Raw genomic sequence first — 13,402 nt, forward strand, 5'->3', positions numbered from 1 at the left:
CATGGAAAAATGCAACAGGAGTGACCTATGGACTGTGGTTAACAGTAATACGTAATATTCATGCATCTATGCCAAAGATTTACTGTGCTGACAATGAGGGAGTATGGAAAAAGTATGCCAAATGTATGCTATGGACTTGGTAATAGTCTGATATTATCTCATAATTTATAACAAATGTTCTACCATGGTGTGGTGTGTTGACAAAGGGTTGTTGTATGGGAATCTTGCACATGTGCATGATTTTGTTTTCTAAGTTTACAACGTCTGTCATAAAAATATATTTAAAAAATAATAACAGGGTGGGTTGGGGGGAAACATACCAAATGTAAGATAAGGACTACAGCTAGTAAGATTTTGACAATATTCTTTCGTAATTTGTAAACAATGTCTCAAAACAATGCAAGGTGTTGGTGGTGGGATGATGTATGGGACCCCTGCATGATGTTATATGTGTTTGCTTTGTAAGTTCATAACTTTTACTATACACTTATTGTTTATGTATGTTCATGTATAAATGATATAGTAAGAAGAAGAAGCTGTGTTGGGGAAAAATATGTGAAATGTAAGATACTTTGGTTAGCAGTAATATTTTGAGGATGCTCTTTAATCATTAGTTAAAAATGTTTCACAGTACTTAAAAAATGTTTCACAACAATGCAAGGTATTGGTGGTAGGGTGAGGTGAGGTATGAGAACCCTGTATGATGTTATATACGTTTATTTTATAAGCTCACAACTATTACTATACACTTACTGGTTATGTATATTTATGTATGAGTGATATACTTCAATAAATTTTTTTAAATGAAAAAAAAATCCTATAGCAACTTCTAAATTTCAACAATCTGATCCTGAAGATCTTTTGAAGATATAATATGCAACAATATCCAAATAAATTTTGAAAAAGAACCCAATAATTAGGGAGTTAGCCATATAAACACACAAGTGTGCACATGCACACGTGCGCACACACAGTTTATAATTAAAATAGTATGCTAATAACGTGCAGGAAGAGAAAAAGATCAACGGAACCATAGTTTTTTTAAAGAACTGCGTATATATGAGAATTTAATAGATGATTAATATGACTCTTCAGATCAGTAGAAAATGATGGACTATTCACAAATTAATAGTAGGACAAGGGAAAATGCTCTACACAAAATGGTTCCAATCTCAAATATATAAATTTCAGATGGATTAAAGTTGGTAATTAAGAAAATAATACCAAAAGAAAAAGCAGGAGATTTTCTTATAACCCTGCAAATAAATGCTTACCAATAAGGAAATGGTTAAATTTATAACTCAAGCATGGAACACTATCAAGTTGCAAAAAGAATGAAAAAACTATACATGCTGGCATCAAAGGATCTTCCAGACATATTAAGCACATAAAAATTTGATAAAAAATTCATAGTGTAATGTCATTTATGAAATGGCAAGAGAAGTGTTAATATGTACTCTCATACATAAGTAAATAAACAGAAAGTTCTGGATTTATACACATTAAACCATAAACAGCAGTTTCCTCTAATAGGGAATATGAATTGAGGGTAGGAAGTTTAAAGGGAATTCTATGTCTAGTCTATATGTTTTTGTACCATTTGGTTTTTATTTTTTAGAAGACCCCTTCATATATTTTTTGCAATTAAAAATGCAAATTTCAAAATTAATGAAAGCTAATATAACAACAAAAAAAGACCCTCATATATCAACCTTTCTGTTCTATAAAGAACAGATGGGTAATATGAATTGTGCCTGTTAGCACTGTGAGTTTTAGGAAATTGTTTTCTTAGTAATTATCTGGAACCACAAAATGCTAGGTGACAATCTTCAGTCTTAACTCAGTATTGTTATTCTAATTTGCTGAAATTAGCATCTCAAAACATGTTAACAAAATTCTATGTGTACATATTGTACATTATATTAAGCACAGAAATTTTCTTTGACCTTGCCGCAACAAGTTAGTTTCTAAACCCTTCCTCTCCCTGGAAAGCAAACAGGGGAATATAAATGGCCTGGTCCTGCTGAGCTTTGTGTTCTGTTGGCTCAAAAACCAATACTGGCAGAGTTCACTCTGGAGAAGCCGGCAGTACCATCACCACAGACTCAGCACAATTATAGTGGCACTGTAGGAAAAAGCCCAATATGTATCATTTTAAGCAATTAAAATTAAATTTGGGGTAGTATTATATTTACTATATATCATCCATTCATTTGTTTGAGTGAAAAATTCAACTAAAAACAATGTTGAGAAATTTTTCTAATTAGTATGACCACAAATTTACATACTGAAATTATAAACTCAATCCAAAAAGGCAGATATTAGTAACCAAGAATTATTGGTTTCACACTTTCACACACACCAAAAAAAAAAAAAAAAAAAAGCCTATTTTTTAAAGCTATTTCATGAGGATGCTTGTCAAAATCTATTTACGCAGCATCATTGTTTGGCAGTACTGTCTAAATTACACCTAAATATCATGTCAGAGCCATTAATATAGGCAATTAGTGTAAAGAATAACTAAAGAAATACAGAAAATACTCTGGAATGTAAAAATATTAAAAATATTAAAATTACTCTGAAAACTAAAATTTTAAAAAAGAAAATTCTCCTGTTATTACCTGGGGAGAAAAGGTCCTTATAGTTGTATATTGAGATAATCTAAATACATCACTTTATTTATTTATTTTTTTAAGATTTATTTTATTTATTTCTCTCCCCTTCCCCCCCTTCCCCCCCTTCCCCCCCCCCGCACCCCAGTTGTCTGCTCTCTGTGTCCTTTTGCTGCGTGTTCTTTTTGTCCGCTTCTGTTGTTGTCAGCAGCATGGGAATCTGTGTTTCTTTCTGTTGTGTCATCTTGCTCAGTCAGCTCTCCATGTGTGCGGTGCCATTCCTGGGCAGGATGAACTTTTTTTCGTGCACTCCCTGAGCGAGGGGCTCCCCTATGTGGGGTGGGGGTGGGGGGGTGGCACAACAGCGCGTAGGCCAGCTCCACACAGGTCAGGGAGTCCCGGGGTTTGAACCACAGACCTCCCCTGTGGTAGACGGATGCCCTATCCACTGGGCCAAGTCCGCTTCCTTAAATATATCACTTTAAGTGCCTACATGAGCTCTAGTACAAGATCACTGGAGCAATTAATTTTTAACACTAATATTCTATAGGATAATGCCAAAAAAACTATTTATGATTAGCCCCAAAACAAATACCCTAACATATAAGCTCCTGTATCTTGATATTCTGTCATCAAAAACCAAGTTACCTACAAAGTTTTATTAAGTAAAACTGTTACTAATCAGACATGTGGTCATTTAAAATAAGGTTTTTTTTAACTGACACTATTATGGAACTATATAAAAGTATGTATGTATAATAAATAAGAAAAGAATTGTTCTACAATTACTCAAGAACACTTAAACTCTGTGGCAGGTACTGTGTGTGAAAGGATACAAGGTATTATTAATAAATCAGTCCCTGCAACCTAGTATCTTAGAAATCATTTACACAAATATTTAAGCAATCAAGTAGTTCACTGCCTATATATTCAATATCATCAGTCAATGGTTCTCTAAAGATCTTCTACCATTGTGATCCAATAAATCAACTACTAATATTAGAGGGCATACAGAAAAATAATTTGTACTCTTTTCCACATTCATAAGGAAATATGGTTTACTGCATTCATCCTCTAATAGTGGTCCAATATACCATCACTGATATTGTAAATCTTCATGATAATTTCTAAAAAGGCAAGAGAAGAAAAAGGGAGTTGTAACTTATCAATAGAAGGTGGGCAATGTAAATCTTTAAATAAGTATTAGTAACACTAATCCTAGAGGCTAAAGCAATAGCTCAGTATTATTGTGATCAATTTAAATAGCAAGGTGAGTGCCTATTGCTTCCTTGGTTAGACCATCATATCAAAATCTCAATCCACAGCCACAGACTATACAAATCCAACATACCATTTGAAAACCCATCACTGGTTTCAAGGGAGATGTGGTAAAAAAGCCTAAAAACCTTTGTACACACACACAAACACACACACCCCAAAAGGTAGCTAAGCATCATCAAATACCAGAACTTTAGAATAAAAAAAGAGAGATCCCAATTTCTTTGGTCTCTAATCTTTTTCAATTTGGGACAAGCAGGGTTTTTTAAGAGGTTTAAATGAGAAAACAGATATAAAGTACTTAGAACATACTGGGCACACAGCCCTCAATAAACGAAAATTACTTATCAGTCACTTTTTCCAGAAACTGAAGCCCACCCTACTTTAATACAAGTCTATCAGCAGAACCCTATGTTCTCTCTCTCTTTCCCCAGAGACTCCAGGTTCTTTCAAAAGCATATGTCTCAAGACATCTTCAAAATATAACATCACAGATAAAAAAACTTCAGGTCAGAGCAAAAGGACATCAACTCTTCCTGCCACCAAAAGATGATACAGAGCAGTGGTCACGAGCATGTAGATAGTAGACTTGGAACAAATAGACTTCTGAACCAGTTTTAAATAGAAGAGTCTATACATTATGTTTTCTAACATCTGACAACCTTTGAATCACCTTTGATCCATTGCTCTTCTTAATTACATACATATGTGGCTCTCAAAGTATGGTACCCAAGCAGCAGCAGCAGCAACACCTGGAAATTTGTCAGAAATGCAAAAAATTTTCAAGCCCCATATCAGACCTGAATCAATTTTGAGGGGTGGGGACCAGCAATCTGTGTTTAAACAAGCTCTCCACGTTAAAGTTTGAGAAACACTGTTCCATATGATTTGACGAACTATCTCCATACAATGAGACTGAATCTACCTATTCCAGAAGAAATCTGTTAATACTGATAAAGTTAACATTAAGTATTTTGAAATCTCTACATAAATAGTATCAAATTAAGAAAAGACTAAATTTGACTCACAAATTCAAAACATAAAAGTCCTACTAAAGCATGCTTTAAAGGAGAAATTTATTGACCAGAGGTTTAAAAACAAAACAAAACCTGAAAGTGATAGAAATATAGAAGGCTCTTAAAGGATTATAATTTTTTTAAAAGGCCATTAAATATCAACCAGCAAACAAATATGCCAGTTTAGGAGGTCTCCACCAACTTTACTTTTGTAAGCCTTTGTTTCTGGTTCATCTTCTCCAAAGAAAGGAAAAACTGACAAGAGAGTGAAAAAAACCACAGACTGTGCACCTCTTACTGGCACCAAGATCCTGAGACAAAACTGCCCTCAGAAAGTAACAGTGACCTTCAGAGGAAGGTAGGTTTAACATGATTTCAGATTCTCCAACTGACAGACCCAGTTTCCCAACCTTTATGCTGCTTTCTGAAAGTGCTCTGACAATCAAGAATACCTGAACAAGGAGAGAAAGTAAAGACTTAAAATATAAATGTTAGGCCAACTCTACACTTTAGCATAACATGCCATCATGATAACAATAACAGTGTTTTAGGCAGTTTACATAACATTTTCACATACAACTCATAAAATCTTTACCACAATCCTGAGGTAAACAACAACAACAAACCTGCCATTTGGCAGGCACTTAGTGCCTGGCACTTCATTAAGAGCCTTACATAATTTTATATCATCTTTTATTATTTTATTTCAACAACCTAACCTAGAAAGGTTGGACTGGTAAACCATTTACCAAAGCCAGACAAAAGGTTGGATTTGAATCCAAATGTGTCTTATTCTAAAACCCATATTTCCTAAAACTCTGCACTATACCAAGATTTAGAGACTTAAGTTTCAGTCTCAGCTCCAACATTAAACAACTATGTGACCCTGGGAAGTCACTTAGTTTTCTTAACATTTCTTCATCTACTTAATGAGAAGATAACCACCTGCATTCCCTATTTCATAGAGTAGTTGTAAAGGTCAAATGGGATAGAGAATATAAAAGGTCTTCATAAACTCTAAAAAAACTACCAAATAGTTATCAGTCCCTATTTTAATAGAGGAAAAGTGAGGTGATCAAGAAAAACACACAGTGAATATAAAGGCAGGGGGAAATATGCTGCTTTTTCTTTTGTTTGGATTTTGTTTCCTTATAAAACAAGCCGAAGAGCCTTAAGACAAACTTCATACTTTATTTACCTAGGAGCTTACCATCAATTGGGCTGTGGTAACAGAATCGATATCACAAATTATGTTGTCATTTTGCTAAAAGTACAGACACAGCTATACAACTGTAACTGATGCAGATTTGGAAGTTAATAAAAATCTAACAGCTGATTTCTTTTTGAAAAGTTTAGTTCTCTTAAGAATCAGTAACCACTATACTAGGTCAGCATAATTAAAATTCCCTTGCCATCAACCTTGTTCTTTCTACAGTATCATTTTCAACCTGGGGTATCCTCATCTTTCATTCTGCAAAAATTAAAATTAAAATGTGAACTATAGATTCCAAAAGAGAAAAGAAAGAAATCAGACCACTTAAAATGATGAATGTGACTTAGGAAGAATTTTTTTATTATACAAAACTTCATAATTTAAGGTTAATTTTTAATAGAATTTTCAGCAAATGAGAGAAGGAAATAAGGCTGAAGTGAAATCACCAAAATGTTGAGAGCTACTCAATCTTGGACTTACTAGTCACAAAACATCAGCTCACCAAAAAGGTACAAGAGTTCAGAAAAGTCACATAGCACTTGCCCTTTTTATACCAAAAACGGCACTATTATTTTTATGTCTTCTAAATTATTCACCAAAAACACATGTGGAAAGGCAAATGATTATTTTAACAGCTTATCCACATTGTTAATAGTGAAAAAAATTACCATTTTGGCTAGAGAAAAATCATGGACTCTGATAAACCATTTATATATGTACACTTTCACTTATTAACTATACATAATATTTGACTTACATTAAAACCTACATGTAAACTCAAGAAGCTGGCAGGCCTTTCATGTATGAAATTATGTGTTAATACCTCAATACTGCAAATTCAAGATGGCAAATTGTATACTAGTTAGACGAAGCAGCTTTTTCATGTAATTGTCAAATGATACATCCACTGAGGAGCTTTTTAAATCTAATTCACGTATTCATTCAATTCAAATCTACATTTTTCTGTAGCAGTGGTTCTCAACAAGGGGTGATTTTGCTCCCCAGGGGAAATCTAGTAATGCCTAGAGACATTTGTTGTTTTCACAACTAGGGAGCAGAAGAGATGCTACTTGCATCTAGTAAGTATAGCAAGGATGCTGCTAAACACCCTTCAATGTACACGGCAGTCCCTCACAACAAAGAATTAACTGACCGAAAATGTTAATATAAGCTGAGATAGAGAAACCCTCATCTATAGAAAAGTTTTTAAACACCCGTTTGCCCTTTTTTTTAAAAAAAAAGGGGGTAGAGGGGACTTACCTCACCCTTGTTTCCTACATTATTTGCTAACTCCATTCTTTTCATGCCATTCTTTGGAAAGGAATTTATTCTATTCCCATCCATTCAATCAGCTTCTAACTTACAAATCTGTCAACAGAATCATCATCAACCCAGTTAGCCAGGTTCAAAATCTTGGATTCATCTTTGATTCATCCCTATTTTCAATAATAACAATGGCAATAGTAGCAGTAATAACAATAATGGCAGCAATGAACACATATATGTAGCTCTTACGATGAGCCAGGCACTTAAGGCTTTGTATAGAGGTGCTCAAAAAAACTTTTAAATACTGAATGAATGAAATCTCCCTAGAACTTATCCCTCCTCTCTATTTTCAGATTTTCCATAACCTAGCCCCAAACCATTCAAAGTTTTCTTCCCACTGCTTCTCAATTAGAATCAAAATCTTAGAGCCAGAAGGTACCTTAGAGGCCATACAATCCAATTTCCTCATTTTACAAATAAAGAAACCTAAAGATGGTAAGTGACTAACATACCCTCCCAGGTGGACCCAAGATCACAACGTGATATTTGCAATATATGCTCTAGAAATTTATTCCAATTTGTAACACTGCTTCTTCTCTCCTGATAGATATCTCCTCACTGTCCCATAAACAAACTGTTGATCCCCATTGCTCCTGCTCAAGATGTTTCTCCTGCCTGAACTGCCTTGTTTTTCCTGCTCCATATATCCAAATCCTATCCATCCTTCACACCTCTTCCTATGCCATTCTTCATGACAACCCCCTTCTCTGAAAAATCTCATTTCCTAAATTAGACACTAGAGGAAGATGATCACCACTGCCCACTGAGCCATGTTTAATTCACAGAAACACTTCCTACAACGCAAAGCTACTTTGATGATTTCTTCCCTGAAAATTATTCATCCATTCTTTCCTTTTGTGTTTTTTAAGAAGTGATTTCAAGAAAAAGTAACTCATATAGCATCTTCATAAAATGCTCACTTAATGTTTAAGAGACACTCACACATATATTTAATAGCAAACACGTAAAGCTCTAATGGCACTGCCCCCAAATCACCTATATTTCCTGCATTAAGAAACAACTCAGATTATTCACAAAGCCCAAACCCATAACACTCTGACACAACTCATCTTGTAGATGAGATCCTTGGTTGGTTTGTTTTTGTTTTTTGGCATACTACCATCTATCATTACTTCCTCCAAAATTCCATTTCTAATGAATAGTTAATGCTTCTTTTTCTTTCTCCCCTTTCCTAAACTGTGTATTATAAGACACCCTGCCTCTTTTATCCTTTATTATTATTGATATGCCTCTTCCATGAAACTCCAGTTTGCTACCTCTCATCCAATCTCAATTATCCAGTCCTTTCTTTTTTTTTTTTTTTTAATTATTTATTTTTTTAAATTACATTATGAAAAATATGAGGTCCCATTCAACCCCTCAGTCCTTTCTATGTAAGTCACATATATCTCTTCAGTCCCTCTCAGGTCTTATGATATCTCAACCCGGTGAGGGTCAACTTTGTTTTTTCCCCTCTCCACTCTTCCATTCTCTAGAACTGTGGTCTCAAAAGCGGCATGTGTACATCTGAAAGGATATACAAAAGGATCCAATGGGCTGTAGAAAAAAAATATATTAGAACTCCTAGCATACTTATTTTTCCATGTCATCCTTTCTTAAATTCTATTCCTGTGTATGTTTATCAGTTTCATAACATACTAGTATAGTAGTAAAGCATAGAATTAATAAAGATACATAAAGTCTTGGAGTATATGCTCAATATTATCGCTTATCAAAAATAATTGGGAGACCACTATTCTAACAGTACAGTGATAAGGAGGCAAAGTAATGAGTTCCAGAGTCTATGGGGGAAATTATATGGAAATTTATACACACACACACAATATGGTACAAAGCACTCTTGCTCATATCCAGTTCAGGGTCCTAACTATACCCACCAATCTCCAGCCCCTAACAGCCATCTCAGAGTTGTGTGCACCACAGAGGACGATTTTGCAAAGCCCTAGATCTCTAGTATGAAAAAAAAAAGTGGCCAGAATCCTGGTGATGAGATACTACCCTCATTTTCCCATATAGAAAGATATTCAGGGCACTGTTCACAGTTCACTATACTGACACTGCTTATATCCTGATATATACATATGGTCTATAAGTCACTATCTCCTGAGATTCAGTTCCTATCACCCAATCCCCTGGGGCACAACTCACGTTCCCTTCGCTAACAACTGGTTTATACTCCCACCTCCCGGTTTGAGTACACCCTCCCTTCATCCCTCTTTCCCCTGGGATTCCATCACCATCCTCCTCCCAGCTACACGGGGTAGAGGAGAGTCCACCCACGGTCTTTAAGACCACGTCTCTTTCCTTCTCCGCCCCCGGGTGCTGCCAGCCAGGCTGGAGACGGGAAGGGGGAGGGGTGTGACTCGCCTCGGGAGACTGGCCCAGATGGCAGCAGATTCCGCCCCCTGTTCTCAGGCACCCGTCCCCACCTCGACCGCCTACGGCTGCCAGGCTACCTCCCACCCCCGGGCTCCCCCACGCCCTCACGCCGGCTCCCGGGCACACTCACCATGCTGGGTGAAGATATTGAAGCCGGCCTCCGTGGTGCGCCCCGCCGGGTCCCGCCTGCGGCCGGAGGGCCTGGCTGCACTGCTGCCCCGGATCCCACGGAGCTGCGACTGCGGGAGCCCGGGAGCCTCTCCGACGCGGCCCACCTGCTGCCCCATCCCTGCGCTCGCGTACTCCCGCGCCCTCGCCGACCCCCGGTCACATTCCTCTTGTGCTTCGGCCTCGGGCTCCTGACGCTGATCCGGTCTCTCCACCCCAGTCCAGGGCCTGGCCTTTAGCCGGCTATGCACCCGGACTCCTCAGCAGCGGCCGTGCTGCCTCTTGACGACTCACTGATTCTCCTTTTCCCTACCCCTCCCGCGGCTCCGCGCCCCCGACGCCGCCGCTTCTGCCGCTGCCGCCATCTTTAAACCACCGAGCCCTGAGAGAGCGTGGGACAGAGCGTCTCCCGCCCCCCACTCGACCCGTCACCTCCCCTACTCGGAGGGAGGGCCTGGCGGCCCGGCCCCACCCCTAGGCCCGCCCCTCCGCGCCGCACCCCCGCCTCCTCTCAGGGTGGGTCGGGACCGAGATTTCCTAGTGCCCACCTCATCTGCACCTCTACCGCTTCCTCAGGTCTTTCGGTCTCTCTCTTCCTTCGTGGCACCTCGGGATCCCACGTCTGAACCGCTTCAACCCACCCCCTCCCAGGTTGTGCTCTACACACTACGGCCTTTGGGGATTGATCGGTCCCTAGCCCGCCCGGCCCCGCCTCCGCCTGTCAAATCTGTCAGTCGAGGGCAGAGTGCCCACCATGTGCACAGCTCAGGAGCAAGCACAGTTGGGGCAGAGAAGCGTGAGGTATTTCGTCCCTACAATCTGTCTGAGGCTCCCTAAAATGCCCAGGAGAATCCCTTTAAACACTCTGGTTGGCAACAGGCCAAGAGTCATACGTTAAAATTGTACAAAATTTACATGAAGACAGAAAATGGCACATTATTTCGTTTTAATATTAAAGTTATTTCATGTTGTTAAATTGCACTCGCCTAGATTGTCTGCACTTTGCAGCCTCATTGGCGAAGCAGTTGTAGCACAATTCCTAATACTATGTTACCATGAATTCCCCTTGAATTCCTTTTCCATCTAAATCACACATGTTTCTGTTACCCTTACCGTGCTTGACAGTAAAGCTAATCTTCCCACTGGCATGTATTATATACTGTGCACGTGGTCAGGTCTTCTTTTTGATGACAAAGGAGAAAAATAAAATCTATCTTTGACCTTATTTCTGAGTCAGAGCTTATTCATTTTAATGCTTATGTTGTTTAAGAGTGACTCAGGCAGAAAAGTGTAATGCACACACAGGCACACACATATATACATACACAGGTATATATCCTGTTCATTCATTTCCTCCTACAATGCATTCTAGCATTTTAATATAGATCCAGTTTTTACTAATTCTCAAAGAACTTGATAATCCTTTTCCTCCTGTTCTTCCTTTGACTTCCCTGTTGCTTTATAAAAAGTCTAAGTTATTGGAGGTACCATATTGTAAACTCACTTAATATTACAGAGGATGAGAGCCATTGCAAAGAAGCAACAAAACAACTGTTGGGAAGTTGGGGGTGGAGAAAGAGGTGGATGCAATTCTCTTTCACATGTCTTTCATAGAACTAGGCAGATGTTAGATGAACCATCTTCTGACACAGATACACACTAAGACCACTATGAAATTATTCCATTGCCATCCAAGAGGTGGCCTGAAATAACTGATATTGTCCCCAAATGGGAACAGAAATACTATTCTTTAGCACTGAATAGAATATAAGTTTTACATTTGCATCAAAGTTTTCCTGTGTGTAAAATACTCTTTTATTTTTCAGTCCCAAAGTGTTTTGCAACTAATGAAAAAACAAAAACTCACAAGGGATAAAGATGATCATAGAGCCAGAATCTGGTTAATTATTTGATTTTTATTATCAGAGAATTTTAATTAGTTCAAGAACACATGGGGCAGTTAGAGGGAACAGAGAAACCCTGAGAGGCTGAGAGAGGTCCGGGAGTCTGGAATCAGCAGAGCACAGAGGCATAGAAAGAGGCTCCTAAGAGGCTGTGCCCCCAGAGCAGCTCAAGGCTATGGAGATGAGCCCTACCATATGCCTGGTTGTCCACAGCTGAACACCAGGAAACAGTGAGCCCTGATGAGAAGGCAGGGATTTCTGCAGAGATCACCCACCATCATACTTCACCATGAAGCAGGACACAAGGATCACCAGTAGCTGACTTTGGTGAGAATGCATCTCTGATGGTGCTTTGATCTGGACATTTCACGGCCTCTACCGTGATTTAAAAAAATATACCAAATGTATGCTATAGACCATAGTCAGTGGTAATAGTCTGATGATATTATCTCAAAATCTGTAACAAATGTTCCACAACAATGTAGTGTGTTGATGGAGGGGTATTGTATGGGAATTCCACACGTGTACATGATTGTTTTGAAGGTTGACAACTTATCTAATAAAAATATATTTTTGGAAAATTCCCACGATAAAACCCAACCCATTTCTGGTGCTTTGCATCTGTAGTGCTGTGGCAAACTAAAACAGTTACCCAATATCCTCATCTTCCCTATCACTAGGAGTTTTCCAGAAACAAGAAACTTGCAAGCAACATTTCACTGATGCCTGTTTTTACCTGTCTGTATTTCCAGGTTTTCACCACACTTTTAAAGTAGTTCCCATATCCCATCCCATATCCCATCTGTACAGTCAGAGTCTTAGTTTAATCTCAGGTCATTTCTCTGATGGATTTTCCCACTACTACTTTTTCTACCGAGATTCTTCACTGTTTACACCCATCAGTTCACAAAACAAAACTATTTCTTCCTCTCATTGCATGGACTATGCCCCTCCCCATTATGTACAATGTCTAAAATTTTAATCTAGTGTTTCAAAGGTTTTTTCCCAGTTTTATAATCACCTGGCATTCTTCATCTCCTATTCCTCAAACTCCCACCCCTCCTGTAGCAGGCATACCTGCTTTATCCAATTAGCCTATTTCTAGGATGACTCCTTCTTTGGGTATGACTTTTGCAATAACCATGTTCTCCCCAATATGACTCCCAAATGACTCTCCTTACAATAGTCAGAATTCTCCTCAGATCCAGCCTCCTTCATAAGGAAATCTCAGAGTTATTAATGGAGACCTAACAATTTCCCTGGACTCTACTCAGTTCACATCTGAGTAGAGTCACCACCACAGCTGTTAACAATCCTTTACTGATTAAATTCACTTACCCACCTCCATACTGCTCCCCAAATGGGTTTAGTCTTGGTATGTGTCTCAGTGTCACAATGTTGGAAAAAATCTTAGAGGTTACCTGAGTCTATCTCCCAGAATCCCCTCTGCAGAAACTCCAGTGAAGGAACCTATTTGTTTTGGAA

The 13,402-nt window shown here is 38.4% G+C and overlaps 1 protein-coding gene across 2 annotated transcripts in view; it reads right to left on the reverse strand.

The window, feature by feature from the left end:
- The window catches only part of ABL2 (ABL proto-oncogene 2, non-receptor tyrosine kinase), a 163,767-nt gene extending 153,311 nt beyond the window's left edge, over positions 1-10,456 (reverse strand). The window contains exon 1 of one of the 2 annotated variants that reach the window (XM_004478230.5): positions 9,976-10,456. In XM_004478230.5, the coding sequence (XP_004478287.1) occupies positions 9,976-10,132 (157 nt within the window). In that variant the 5' untranslated portion in view covers positions 10,133-10,456. The remainder of the gene's footprint in view (positions 1-9,975) is intronic. The other variant, XM_004478228.5, reaches the window with a different exon arrangement.
- Positions 10,457-13,402: the final 2,946 nt, after the last annotated feature.

The sequence above is a fragment of the Dasypus novemcinctus genome, chromosome 13, assembly GCF_030445035.2.
Source record: "Dasypus novemcinctus isolate mDasNov1 chromosome 13, mDasNov1.1.hap2, whole genome shotgun sequence".
In the NCBI taxonomy this organism is placed as follows: domain Eukaryota; kingdom Metazoa; phylum Chordata; class Mammalia; order Cingulata; family Dasypodidae; genus Dasypus; species Dasypus novemcinctus.